Source organism: Muscardinus avellanarius (genome assembly GCF_963383645.1).
Source record: "Muscardinus avellanarius genome assembly, chromosome: 12".
Taxonomy (NCBI): domain Eukaryota; kingdom Metazoa; phylum Chordata; class Mammalia; order Rodentia; family Gliridae; genus Muscardinus; species Muscardinus avellanarius.
The window spans coordinates 41,067,136-41,081,142 of record NC_137798.1 but is presented as its reverse complement, the minus strand read 5'-3'; the positions used below and the strand labels follow the sequence as shown (position 1 = coordinate 41,081,142).

The following is a 14,007-nucleotide window of genomic DNA, read 5'->3' as shown; positions in this document are numbered from 1 at the left end:
GAAGGTAAAATATAATAAATTTAGCCTTATTTGTTCTTTGTCTGCAGTAATAGTTCCTAAATATCTTAAAATGAAATCACTTTTTTGCTTCTATTTCTCTATTTACTTTTATTTTTTTTTTTGAATCTCCTCATGCTTTTTTATTTTTTTTTTATTTTTATTTTTTTTTGTTATTTTTTTTATTTCATTGGTGCACTGTATTCATACATCATAGTGGGATACAAACTTTTGTAGACATACATGCACACATCGCCCAGTCAGCCCCCACCCGATCCCCACCCCATTCTCTCCCCATCCCTCCCTCCCATGCTTGGCTTAGTGGTTGACATCTAGTATTATAGCAATTTATCCAAAATTAAAAATGATAATCTCACATAACAGTTTCATTTGTCTGATACCAAGCTTTTGATGACTTAAAGATAACATTTCAATATTTCTTTTTGCTTTCTTTCTTACCAGAGAATATTTTTTTCCTTTTTTTTTAGGTGAAACTATCATATATTTATTTTTCAGAAAAAAATCTATCCTGATATGGAATATGGACTCTAGATGCCCAAAACAATCTCGAAGCAAAAACAAAGCTAGAAGATGTATATTTTCTGATTTCAAACCATATAAAGCTACAATAATTGAAACAGTGTAGTACTGTTCTAAAGGCAGATATATAGACCATTGGAGTTAAATACAAGCCTAGAGCTAACTTCTTCCCTATATTGTCAAGTTATTTTTGACAAGGTTTCCACGAAGATTTGGTGGTGGAAATAATAATCTTTTAACTAAATATTGTTGAAAAATAATAATTACATGGAAAAGAATAAAATTGGACCCTTACCTAATCCCACATACAAATATAAATCTTAAGACTATAAACTTTTAGGAGAAAATCTGGGTCATAAAACCTCACAACATTGAAATTGGCAGTGATTTCTTGGATATGATTTCAGTGGCACAGGCAACAGAAGAATATACAAACTCCCTAAAAAATAAAAGAAAATATTGTATATCCAAAGACAATGTAAACAGAGTTAAAAGTTACTAATAGAATTGGATAAAATATTTCCAAATGCTATATCTGAAGGTATATTAATATTCCAACTAGAAATCCTAAAAATTAACAACAATAAAGGCAAACAATACAATTTAGAGATAGGTAAAAGACTAACATAAATAATGAATCTCCACAGATAACCAATCTTAGTTGTCTGTTGGATGGAAACTCTTGTTTCTCTGGTTCTGGTGAGTGTTACCTATTTCTTCTTTGTAGTTAATCTCTTTGAGTATTTTCTCTAGCGCTGGTTTTGAAGACATAAATTCCTTCAGTTTCTGTTTGTCATGGAAGCTTCTTATTTCTCCATCTAATTTGATAGAAAGTTTTGCTGGATAGGAAATTTTTGGCTGGAAGTTGTTTTCTTTCAGAGTTTGGAATATGTTACTCCAAGCCCTTCTGGCTCTCATGACTTGGTTTGGGAAGTCTGGAGTGATTCTAATTGGTTTGCCTCTGAATGTCACTTGGCCCTTTGTTTTTGTTGCCTTTAAGATTCTCTGCTTGGCTTCCTCATTGGTCATTTTGACAATTATATGGCGTGGGGATCCTCTTCTCAGATCCTGTCTAAAGGGAGTTCTATAAGTTTCCTGGATCTGTGTATCAACCTCTTGCTCTATATTTGGAAAATTTTCTGCTATTACTTCCTTGAAGAGATTGTTGATCCCTTTGGTATCACTTTCTTTTCCCTCCTCTATTCCAATTATTCTTAGGTTAGCTCTCTTAAGATGGGCCCATATTTCTTCAATGTCAGATTCCTGCTGTTGGATATCTTTTTCTAGATTAGAAACTATGCATTCATTTTTGGATTGCTCATCTTCTAAGAGCGAGATTCTGTTCTCCATGTGGTCTAATCGGTTGTTTGTGCTTTGAATTGAGGCCTTTACTTCATTAATTGCATCCTTTATCTCTTTTTGGCTCTCTCTGAGTTCTTTTCGAAGCACCTCTATTATTTCTACAGTTATTTTCCTGATTTGATCTTCTAGAAATCTCTGATTTTCTGTTTTATCAGGTTCTGATGTTGTGGGGTTGTGGGCATTAATTGCTCCAGTATTATTCCTCTTTCCCATGATTTCGGAGGTTTGTGCCTTCTCTGGGTTCTTCCCTTGGGTCACTATGGCTTCACTTAAGGTGCTCTGGATCTCGAGTCTGTATTATCTCAGACCCTACTACTCCTTTACTGGGTTGTATCACAGAGTCTCCGACCCAGGGAGTCGATAGAGGCTGCTTTAAACTATGGGGGGTGCCAGGTTGCACGCTCTCCTATGGTGTGATATCTCTGTCACCACCACTCCCTCACTGGGTCAAGTCCCAGGAGGCACAATACTGGGATTTCTCCTCTGTGGCCCGCAATTTGACTCACTGTTCTTGAGTACGTAGATGTAGCTGTACTGGACTCGGTGAATTCACTGCTGCTGCCGCCGCCGGTGGCAATATGGCGCCTCTGCCACGCCCTCGGCCATGAGGCTGGCGTATTTTTTCTTCTCTGGTTTTGATTTCCACTCTGAATCCCTGCAGCGTGTGCTGAGCTCAGCCACTGGGAGCTTTAAATGCTGTCTGCGCCGAAAGATCCCGCCTGGCTGTTCCGCATCGGCTCACCTCGGCTTGCTGTAGCCGTCCGCTGAGTTCGCCGCTGCCGCCGACAGTATGGCGCTGCTGCCGCGTCCTCGGGCGCGTGTGTCTCCTCTGTGGCCCTGAGCTCTGTTCTCAGTCCGCTTTCTCTCTGGAGCCTGGTGGTTTTTTTGTTTTTCTGGTGATGGTCTTTTCTGGCTATGAAAGGCGCTCTTTTTGTGGTAATGGAGATTGGTTGTTAGCGGGACTCTTAAGCCCCGCTTTTCTCGGTCGCCATCTTCCCGGAAGTCCTCTATTTACTTTTAAAGCAGGGTCTTGCTAAGTTGCTGAGGCTGGCCTTGATCTGCCATCCTTCTGTCTCAGCCTCCCAAGTACTAGTATTACATGTGTACAGCACCACACCTATCCCTATTTTTTTTAATTATGTGGTATTTCCTTTATGACACTCAGTTCTGTATCCATGCTTAGCCTTAAGCACTTATCAACTCTTTTAATAATATTAGGGCAGTAAAGTTATTTGGGTCTAACCTTTAAGGTTTTATTCTATAGGACTATCAACATAAGAGGGTATCAATTCTTTGATTTCCTCAAGCTAAACCTATGGAGGGATGTGTTGTACTCTCTACAGTTAAACAATTATTTTCTTCAAAAATACTTCTAAAGCTGGGCGTGGTGGCACATACTTGTAATCCCCGCTCTTGGGAGGCTGAGACAGAAGGATCACACAGGTTCGAAGCCAGCCTCAGCTACTTAGTGAGGCTCTCAGCAACTTAGTGAGACCTGTTTCCAAATAAAATATAAAATATGTCTGGGAGTATAGCCCGGAGGTAGAAAGCTTCTGGGTTCCACCTCGGTACCACACACACACACACACACACACACAATATATATATATATATATATGTATATTCTGTCCCTTTCTAATCTCCATCTGTTCTGATTTTAAAAATCTATAAATTTTTGTTCTTATTAGCTTTATCATATAGTGACACTGCATACCTACTATGTGCCAGGCTCTTTGCATATGTAATCACCCAAAAACACTTTGCAAAATAGGCATCATCCATTTCATAGAAGAAGAACATGTCCCAAACCAAACAGCAGATAAAATGACATACATGGCATTTAATCTAGTCTAAGATTGTGTTCTTTCTAACACAATCTATATTGTCTTAGTTCAGTATTAATTGAAGCTGCTTTCCCAGATACAGTATTTTAAAAGGCGGTATTTACCGAAGTAACTTTGATGATAAACATGACCAGTTTAAAACCACTAACCAGTATGAATAAAACCATGATAAATAACCCATTGATCCCCATTTATAATGTGTGTGTGGCTCCCAAGGTCATAGTCATCATGTTATTTGTAATAGTTCATTATAATCAACATGTATTATACGAATCAGTTTATTTTACTATCAAGATGTAGACACTGTGTGAGCACTATAAAAGTGTTAGATACATTATGCAGAGAGGAGTCCATAGATAATTTTAAAACTCATATACTGTAAGTAATTATATCAATCAGAATTCTTAGACTCAGTGTAAATCATTAGTGAAATAGAACTGGATGTGAAATGAAATGTAGGTATCACTATATTCTTACATCTAAAATTGAGGTCTACCTACTGTAAATTATTTATAGAATTTAGGTACATTGCATATATACCACAAATACCATTTGCTGATATGTGAATAGATAGTGATAATTATATCTCATGCATGCTAAAGAGCTTGATTTTATTCTCAGTTGAATAAACAGGAATTTCACTTTGAAGGCAATAAGAGAGATAGGAAGATTAGCTAGTTTTGAGGAAAATAGATACTTTTAAGGCAAAGCCAGAATATATACCCAGACAGCTAAAGATTAGCTTTATTTATTGTTATTGTTAAAAAATAGTGAAAGAAAAAGATTGTAGGAATAGGTAGAGTTAGGAAGAAAATTTGGAACAGAAGTGGATGAAATAGCTATGGAGTATGTTTGCATAGAGGTCTGTTTTCATGAAGAATTGTGTGAAAAAATATTCTAAGTTTGGCATATTAAAGTAGTGCACTTAAGTAAAACTTTCTATAATGGTGGGAATGTTGTATATCTGCTCTGTCTGGTATGGCAGCAACTGACCACATTTGGCTGTTAAACACTCATGTACCAAGACTGACTTTTTACTTAATTTTTATTACACTTAATTAAAATTTAATGTGGCTGTAGCTACCATAATAGACAGTGCATCTCTAGATGTTTTATGACTTTGTAATTAGGAAAACATGCAACCAGTTTAATGAACACCTCAAAAGGTAGACTGTCTCATAGACTTCTCTCTTTTTCTTTTTTCCTATTTGAACTTGTTAGTTGGTAAGTATAACATTTGAATGTCTGAAGCATTGACCATGTGAAACATCATCACCCTAACTCATTGCATGACCAGTGGTATTTCATAATGGAAACCAAGTACTCTTTGCTCCTCAGTTAACACCTGTAAAATGCAGCACTGTGTCTCTCATATCTGTTATCTTCTCTTGTGTTTTCTCACTTCTGCTCGCTACTCCATTTCTTCATTCACAACAAAGAAAGAAATGCAGTGATAGTTCTCTTCCTCCCAAAACCTCCGCTAGAAAACATTGGCCATCTCAAGGTAAACAGCCATGGGAAGGCCTCTCTTGATGGCTGGGAATTAGTGCGCATTACCAGAAAAGCATGAACTCCTGCTCTCACCTCCCCCTGCTGTCCATCTGCAGGGCTTCCCTACAAGGCCCTGGATTCATATTTTTCTCTAGATTTTCCAGTTTGTATCTATTATAAATCAAGAGTGAAGTTGGACAAAAATCTGTTTTCTCCTGTATTTTGAAAGCCAGTCTCATCTCAATTTAGAAAAGAAAATGTTGGAGAAATTACTTAGAGAAGGAGGGGAGTTGACATGAATTTTTGAGTGACAAGGTTTTTTTTTTTTCTTGGAGATGTACATTTGTTTTTAAGTATAACATTTGGCCTTAAAAACACTTCAAAGTGTTCTGCAGAGATACATTCCTAATTCCTTAAGATGTCTCCGTGGAATCTGCACTCCTTATTGAGCATTTTGGTCTTTCCTTATAAATATTTATAATTTCAATTTAAGTACAAATGTTTCATTATATGGAAGTGCTAGCAGAATGGTTTCCAAGTTTAAAGTGTCAGTGGGGTGCTGCACAACCAACAAATGTTTCAAAAAGTCTCCCTTCAAAGTACTGAAAAGCATAAGTTTAAGCCTGTAATCTATGTGGTGTTTTTGCTTGTTTGTTTGTGACACACATACAGTAATTTTTCATGTACTTAAGACCCAGAGAAATCTGCACTAAGGTGCCTTAAAATATACAAAATTTTAATATATTCTACTCTTTGTAGATTTTTCCTTGAAGTGCTTTTATTTTTTTATTTTTTGAAGCCTTATTCCATTTGTACAGAAGATACTTTGAGGGCCTACCTACAAGTGCAAAAGGTTCTGTAGTATTGCTGTATATTGGAGAATAATTTGTAGCAATAAAGAATAGAGGTGAAGAATTTCTTTGTAAATGATACACAGAAATTTCCTATTTGAATTTGCTTTGCTTATTTTAAGATTCTATGTCTGCTAATTCTACTAGCTTTTACTGAATAGTGTGTGTATATTATATACATATATATGTATATAATATACACTTTAAAAGTTTAGGTTAGGGTGGGATGTAGCTCAAGGGTTGAGCACTTACCTAGCATGTGCAAAGTCCTGGGTTCAAGCCCCAGTACCTAAAAAAAAAAAAAAAAAGTGAAAACAAAAGCACTATGCAGTTCTTTTTTTTTTTTTTTTTTTTCAGTACTACAGGGGCATTCTACCTCCAAGCGACACCCCCAGCCCTATTTTTTATTCTTTATTTTGAAACAGGCTCTCACTGAGTTGCAAAGGGCCTCACTAAGTAGCTGAGGCTGGCTGCGAACCCGCATCCTCCTGTCTCAGCCTCCCAAATGCCACCATGCCAGGCTGTAGTTCTTCTAATGAAGACAGTTTCTGAGGCAAGTTTATCTTTTCTGACTGACTTTCAGATAAGAATTCTTAGCCTGTTCCCTCCCCCAAGAACTTATCTTGCTCCTTTTAAAACCCTGTTTAAGATAGGCATGGTGTTGCTACATATAATCCCAGTACTTGGGAGGCCAGGACAGAAAGATTGCAGATCACTGTGAGCCTCAGCAATTTAGTGAGGCTATTAGAAACTTAGACCCTGTTTCAAAATAAAAAATAAAATAGGCCTGGGGGTATAACTCAAGTAGAAAGGCCCTGGGTTTAATCCCTAGTACCACAAAAAATATATATTATAATAATAATGCCGTACTTAAATAGCTAGCAAGTTTGATGATCTGTCTCATTAAGTGCTACGGGAACGTAACTGTGTATTATTTGGTGCTCTGTTTCTTTCAGTAGTGAATGCCTCCTTTTTTTTTTTGTTATACCCTGACCTGAGCCTAGAGATAGAAACTGGTCTTTCTCACCTGCTTCTTGTGCCCCTTCTGCATGCCAGTGGTGCTCGGGATCCCTATCCCTTCTGCCAAAGATTTTGCTTCTCGTTGCATTTCCAGGTTCTGGCTCTGGAGATGGCGACTGGTGCTTCATTGCTAATACAATGGCATGAGCCACCAGATCGCTGGATTTTAAATACAGTAGTAGGCTGTTGTAATAAGAAGTCTGGGGCTTTTTCCCTCAAAGGACCCCATCAAGGGTTGGGCTCCTTACTCCAGTAGCAGAAAGCTTTTTTCTTATAAGAGCCTAGATGACTGTACTTATATTTTTGCTGTTTTCTACAGGCTTCTACCCAGAGATTCTACCCAGTGAAGCTCCCACAGCAACGCAGGTAGATGGGGCTGACCTGGCCTCTCCAATGTCTCCTCGAACTAGCAAAAGTCGCATGTCCATGAAGCTGCGTCGTTCATCGGGCTCAGCCAATAAATCCTAAGGAGACAAGCAGCCCAACAGTGATCAGCAGCAGCTACCTTAGCACAAGCATAGTAACCCTCTCCGGCCTCATGTCTGCAATAACATGCATGTTCCTTCCTGTACATTTATTTGAGAAGACACTGGACTTAAATAATTTGTAACTTAATATTTTAGATTTGGGCTATTTATTCAGTTTTTTTTTCCCCATAGTCCAAGCTGCCATATTTCAAAGGGGTGGCGTTTTATTCTGTACTCTTTGCCTTCCTAGATAATTATGTCTAAGTAGTTGCACTTTTAATTTCATGATTAACATTGAGCTGAAATATAATTGGATAATCTCATTTTATTTATTGTGCCCCATTGCAGCTTTATGGCTCAATAAATGTATAATTTTTTACAAATAAAAAATTAAGTCTAAGCATTTGTAAAGTTAGAGCCAAAAGTTACAAATATGTTAATACACAGAATGTGTATAGATTTATTTATGTTACAAAAATAAAACACTCAAAATAAATGATTGTTTAGCATCACAAATTCCAACTTAATAATTTTAGCATTAAGTTTTTCTTCCCAAAGCAATGTCTCATCTCTTGACTATGCAGGTGACGCCATAGCATAGCCAGTAACTAGAAAAATCACTGCTAAACTTTGATTTCTGTTGAACTTCCACATAATTTTCTAATGTTTTTTAAGTAGTATCACTGTTAAATGCTATTTCTGTTCTGAGGTTGTGGCCCTTTATTGGCTGATAGATCCTGGTTTGTATCTATATTCTTGCTTGAGTACCAAAAAGAAGGTTATGGGGAGGAGGAAAAACTTTTCTGAAGTAAATATACTGCTCAAATTATGTATATTATTAAAAACAAAAAGGGAGCATGACCCAGGAATCTAATTAAAGCTAATATTGTTAACACTGAACTTGTAGGTGCAAGTTGGTATACATTCCACCTTCCAGAAATATTTGCTATAGTAGATAAGCTGCTCACATTTTGTTTTCAATGAGCATCTCCTAAGGAAATGTAGCATGACACCGTACCAACTGCATGTGTAAATACATCATACTGGCAAACCACAGAATACAAATTATGTATCATCATTCATGTAGCATCTACAGATTTGTAACAGTGGGAGATAAAAAAAATGACATGGTATTTAATAACAGAATAAAAATATTCTTACCATTTCCGGTCCATGATTTGTGTATTTTCCTACTTATTTTTAGATTTTGTATATTTTCATATTTAATAAGCAGAGCTCTATGATAAATGAGGATATGTAAAGCATAGCCTAGATTATTTTAGCTAATGATGAAAATTTAAATTCCCTTTTCAGGCTGTACTTCAATGCTTCACAGAGATCCCACCACAATCATTGAAAACACAGGAAATCGTACACCTTCATAAAGACTGACCAGAAGCTTCACTCAGTGCACTTGGTTGAAGCATTAGTTTGTCTCAGCCTCTTCTTCCTTTGATTTCTTAAATTTAACAGTTTTATAATATACTTTAAAGAATAAAACTCTGCCAGGTGTTTTAAGACAGCTTTTCAGAGTTCCTATGCATTTAGTCTTTGTTTTCTTATAAAAACTAAAGTTCCTATGAAATCTTATAAAAAGGTAAACAAATGGATGAAGAGAAGCCCAGGAGTAAGATTTAAAATATAGACAGTTTTTTGTAGTGGAGGTGAAGAACTATAACAAGGAAAATCAAATTTAACTATTAGTGTGATTTTAAGGTGCTTTCACTTTGTTTCAAATGACCATCTACTGGATTGACACTGTGTAACAAAATGAACTGAAAATACCAACTTGAAATAGTGAAAATATCACCATTAACATAACAAGTAGCTTTTTTAAGTAAAGTATATTTTCTGCTGCCATTTGTTTGGGGAAGCATCTTTAAATCTGAAAGCCAGTACATATTTGCCTTGTGGAGCTTCAATCTATGTAGCTCATATTCCTAAGGAAATTCCCCTCTTGCAGCGTGACACCATCACATTCATTCAAAAAAATATCTCTCTATATTCCAAATGGGTCGTTAAGATTAGAAAGTAGAAAACTGGCTTTGAAGAGATGCGTCTTTGAAAATATGCTGTTTAACCAGTTGCTAAAACAAACACAGAACAAAACGAAGCACAGTCTATATATTTATTTGGCGGTAAGCATCTTACAAATCTGAGCTATCTGCCAAATAGTGCCCAGACAAGGTCCCAAACTGGCTATCGGGATGGGTACAGAATGTACAATGAATATGGTTTACAAAAATTAAAAGTTGCTGCTGAAAAGAAAATCTTGAATATTGAGTGGATTGCCATTCAGTTCCATAGTATATTATAGGTATTAACATCTTCCTTAAACTGAACATAGTTTCATATGTAATATACAGTATGAGATTTACAATAGAAGCATTAAATAATGTGGGTGAAATCTTGCTAAAACTCGGGAAACAAGTCTATATTTCCGAAAAGCTATATGAAGGTTTAAAGCAGCTCTTCCTGAATACTGCACACAAAATAGCTAAAAATAAGAATTTGGGGGCTGCCTAAACTCCTTCCATAAACCCTCCCCACCTCCAAAAACCAATTTGAGAATGGACTAGTACATATTATTGAAAAAGATGAGGCGACAGGGGAGATTCTTACATCCACCAAAGAAGCAGACATCTTAAACGGGTCTTGAATCTTCCCCCCCACGCCTGGAAGCTTGGCACCAACCACATAACTTTTAATTCACAGAATATACAATGCAAGATATCTGACCCTATAGAGACAGAAACTACATAGGTGCCCATGATGGCAAGAGAAAGAAAAAAGGAAATGGTGACTACCACTTTGAGTAGCCAGAACCCTATAATAGACATTGAGACATGCATGCATTCACCGAGACTTTCCATAGGAATTACAAATCATATAGGATTTGTTAGGGTCTCCAGAGGGGTTTTTCTTTTTTTTGGGGGGGGGGGGTATAAATCCTGTTTTAGTGGGAAGAGTGAGGATTTAAAGCTGACTACCTTCAATCATGAATGTTCATACTATATACATACCTGCTCTAAAGAGGGATATTTACATTTCGCTGCCTGTCCCCCTGGCGGAACACTGACTATTGGGAGAATTTCAAGGGGAAAAACATGAGAAGGAAAGAAAGTAAACTCGCGAGCTGAAGAAAGACCCGCAGACACCCCCATGATCTGTTTCCTCCACGGCCAGCCTTGAATGCTTCCCGGCCGCTCGGGCCCTCAGCAGCCCGGCCGCAGTGGCATCTGCAACAGCAATACTTGCCGGCTTTCTGAAGGATGGCACTTATTGATGTGCCGGGTCAGCCCCGGGGAGCTAAAAAAAGTAGACGGACAGTGCTTGCACGAGAAAATTTGCTGAGCACTTCCATCAGGGGCCCCTCCCGGACCCGGCGCTTCAGGAGGAGTCCCTGCCAGGGCCGGCAGGAGCAGCTCCTCGCGGACAGCGTGCCACAGCCGGTGCTTCTCCCGGACATCCGCGGATGGGAAGTGCGCCCCGCACAGCGGGCAAGCGAAGGCGAGCGCGGCCCTGCGATCCGGGCCGAAGCCGGGGGCCAGCGCGCGAGCCGAGCCCGCCTCGTGCGTGCCCAGGTGCTTGCGCAGATAGGCTTGGCGACGGAACTTCTTGTGGCAGTACGGGCACACGAAGATCTCGGGGCCGCCCTGCGCGGGCACCCGGTGCCCCAGCGCGCCCTCGGGGTAGGGCGCCAGCACCCGCAGGCCCGGGTGCGGGGCGCTGTCCGCGTGCTGATCCTCGCCGGAGCTGTCCCGGGCCGGTGGGTGCTGATCCGCCGTCCGCTCGGCCCCGCCGTTCTCTTTCCCTTCGGGCAGGAAAGACGCGACGACGGGCGCGGAGTCCGGGGAGGACGAAGACGGCGGCGGCGGCTTCCCGTCGGCGGAGGGCAGCGCGGCGGCGCCGGCGGCCGCGGGCCGCGGCTTGTGCCAGCGGCGGTGGGACGCGAGGTTGGCGGGGCAGCTGAAGACCTTGTCGCACTCGGGGCAGCGGTACTCGACGCGCACGATGCGGGAGCAGCGGTGCTGCGCCAGCGCGAAGGGGTCCGCGTACTGCTCCTTGCACAGCTGGCAGATGAACTCGCCCAGCGGCGTGCGGCTGCCCCCCGCGCCCCGGGACGGCGCCCCGGGCTCCTCCTCCTTGATCTTCAGGCCCAGCACGGGGGACGTGGTCACCTCGTCGGCAAAGCTCAACTTCCTCATGGCCTTCGGCTTCCTGAGCCCCGCGGGCCCGGGCGCGCCGCCCGCGGGCAGCCGGGCCCTGCGCTCGCCGCAGGCCGCGCGCTTCAGGCCCTGCAGGGCGGCCGCCAGGGGCGCGGGGTCGGGCTGGAGCGCGGGCTCTGGGAACCGCGCCCGGAGCGGCAGCGGGAACGGCTCCCCCGAGGCCGGGGCGGCCGCGGGCGCCACCGAGCAGGCGAAGGTGGCCGCGGCGGTGGCGCCCCCGGGGAAGGACTCGGCGGAGACGGGCGAGCTGAGGCAGCGCTCCAGGAACGCCCGCCGCAGCTCGGAGCCCGCCGGCTTGGCGGGGCTGGGGCTGGGGCCCGGGCCCTCCCCGAGCTCGGTGCTCCAGGCCGCCCCCAGGCTCACCCCCGCCTGCCCCCGGGCCGGCTCCGCGCGCTCCGCCCCGGGCAGGGGGGCGCTGGGAGCCCGGCGGGGCGAGGGCGGCGCACCCGGGGCCCCCAGCACCGGGGAGCCGCGCTCGGCCGCGCGCGCTCGGTACGAGCCGCCGGTGCGCTTGGTCCGCTTCACCAGGAAGCCCCTCGGCATGGTGCCTCCGCGCGGGCGCTCGGGCTGGCGCTCAGGACCTACCGAGCCTCGCGGCGGCCGTCATGCCGGAGCCGCCTTTATAGCTGGGAGCGGGCCGGCCGCCCGCCCCCTCTGGGACGGCCCGGCCAATCAGGAGTGGGAGCGGGCCTCGGGGGCGGGGCTCGCGCGGCGGGCTCCGCCCAGGAGGAGCCGGGCCGCCGCGCGCGCTGCCCGCCGCCCGGAGCCCGCGGGCGCCTGAGCTGGGCGGCGGGCGGCGGAGACCCGGCGGGCGCCCGCGGGAGGCTGGCTAACGTCCGCGGCCGGTATTGAACTGCTGCGAAGCTGCGCCCGAGCGGCAGGGCGGCTGAATCCACCGCCCTGTGCCTACACTTGACGGCGGGAGCGCGTCTGCCATCCAGTATCGATCGCCGCGGCGCGCGTCTGTGATACTATGAGGCTCATCTGGGAAGAGCGCGCTCCGCCGAGCGCCCCGCGCCCGGGCGGATAAGTGCCCCGTCCCCGGGGAGAGGGGCGCCGAGGGGAAGGGATCTCATTTTCCACCGTCCTCACGTAAAGTGGTTTCTCTGTTCACAGTTTCCACTTGTGCTACCCAGAGACATGACTTAATGCCTAGCTGGCCTGTTTAGCATGGAGTAGATTGAGTGAGAAATGCTGGTGGAATCAGCATCACATCTGCTTCCCTATACATGGCGAGTGATGCTTGGCGGGGAAAAAAGTGTGCTGTAGACCACAGTCCACAGATTTTCTTCTGGCCCCCTGCCATGTGCCCAGCACTGACTTAACTAGAAGAGATTTGAAACGATGAAATATGAACGATGAGACAATTAGACAATACACAACAGAGATAGAGTGCCGGAGACGGTTAAGTACACGTGAGAACAGGAAAGGAAGGGAAAGAACTGTGTGTTCCGAGCTCCTTACTAAACCAGAGTGGAGGAAAGACTGAGGGGCATTTATAAAGTAGAATAGAGTTTAACATTTAGTCGTCAATAAAACATACTATCTTCCTTCGCATGAATTTTTTTTTTTATTTTTTGGTGCTGGGGGTGGAACCCAGGGGCTTTCTACCTCCGGGTTATACTACCAGACCTATTTTATAAGAGCCTCACTAAGTAGCTGAGGCTGGCTTCGAACCTGTGCAGTCCTCCTGTCTCAGCCTCCCAAGCGCTGGGATTAAAAGCATGCGCCACCACGCCCGGCTCACAAGAAGCATTTTTACATTGAGGATATTCTTTGAAGAAAAGATTTGGAAGTAATTATACATTTATTAATCACTGATTATGCATTAAGAATTCTGCTTAAATAATCTCTGCTCTTCATACCCAGACCTACACCACAAAAGCTCACATGCATACACACACACACACACACACACACACACACACACACACCAAGAAGGAGATATTACTCTTTTCTCAACAAGCTAGAGGGAAGGTAGCAGAGCCCAGATTCAAACGAATGTCTTACTAATTCCAGAGCCAGTCTTTCCATACTATCCCAGTGGCTTCAAACTATTGTTTTCCTTAATTACATCCCACATTAACCCATATGGTCTATAGAACGCACCCATAACTAAAAAGTTTCACAAAATAATACTTCCCTTAACCAAGTGCAATACACTCCTATTTTTTTTATACAGTTTATCACATTTTTGGTTTTGTGA

At 43.2% G+C, this 14,007-nt stretch overlaps 2 protein-coding genes across 4 annotated transcripts in view; one reads left to right on the top strand and one right to left on the bottom strand.

The window, feature by feature from the left end:
• Positions 1 to 7,573, top strand: part of RALGAPA1 (Ral GTPase activating protein catalytic subunit alpha 1) — a gene marked incomplete at both ends in the record, with an annotated part of 259,063 nt that extends 251,490 nt beyond the window's left edge. For all 3 annotated transcript variants that reach the window (XM_080708297.1, XM_080708295.1, XM_080708296.1), the window contains one exon: positions 7,425 to 7,573. In XM_080708297.1, coding sequence (XP_080564423.1) covers positions 7,425 to 7,573 — 149 coding nt within the window. The remainder of the gene's footprint in view (positions 1 to 7,424) is intronic.
• A 3,214-nt stretch (positions 7,574 to 10,787) lies between these two features.
• INSM2 (INSM transcriptional repressor 2) lies at positions 10,788 to 12,344 on the bottom strand (the record flags this gene model as incomplete). The annotated part of the gene is made up of 1 exon (XM_080706843.1): positions 10,788 to 12,344. One exon carries the CDS (start codon positions 12,342 to 12,344, stop codon positions 10,788 to 10,790), a length of 1,557 nt encoding a protein of 518 aa, XP_080562969.1.
• Between the last annotated feature and the right edge of the window lie 1,663 nt (positions 12,345 to 14,007).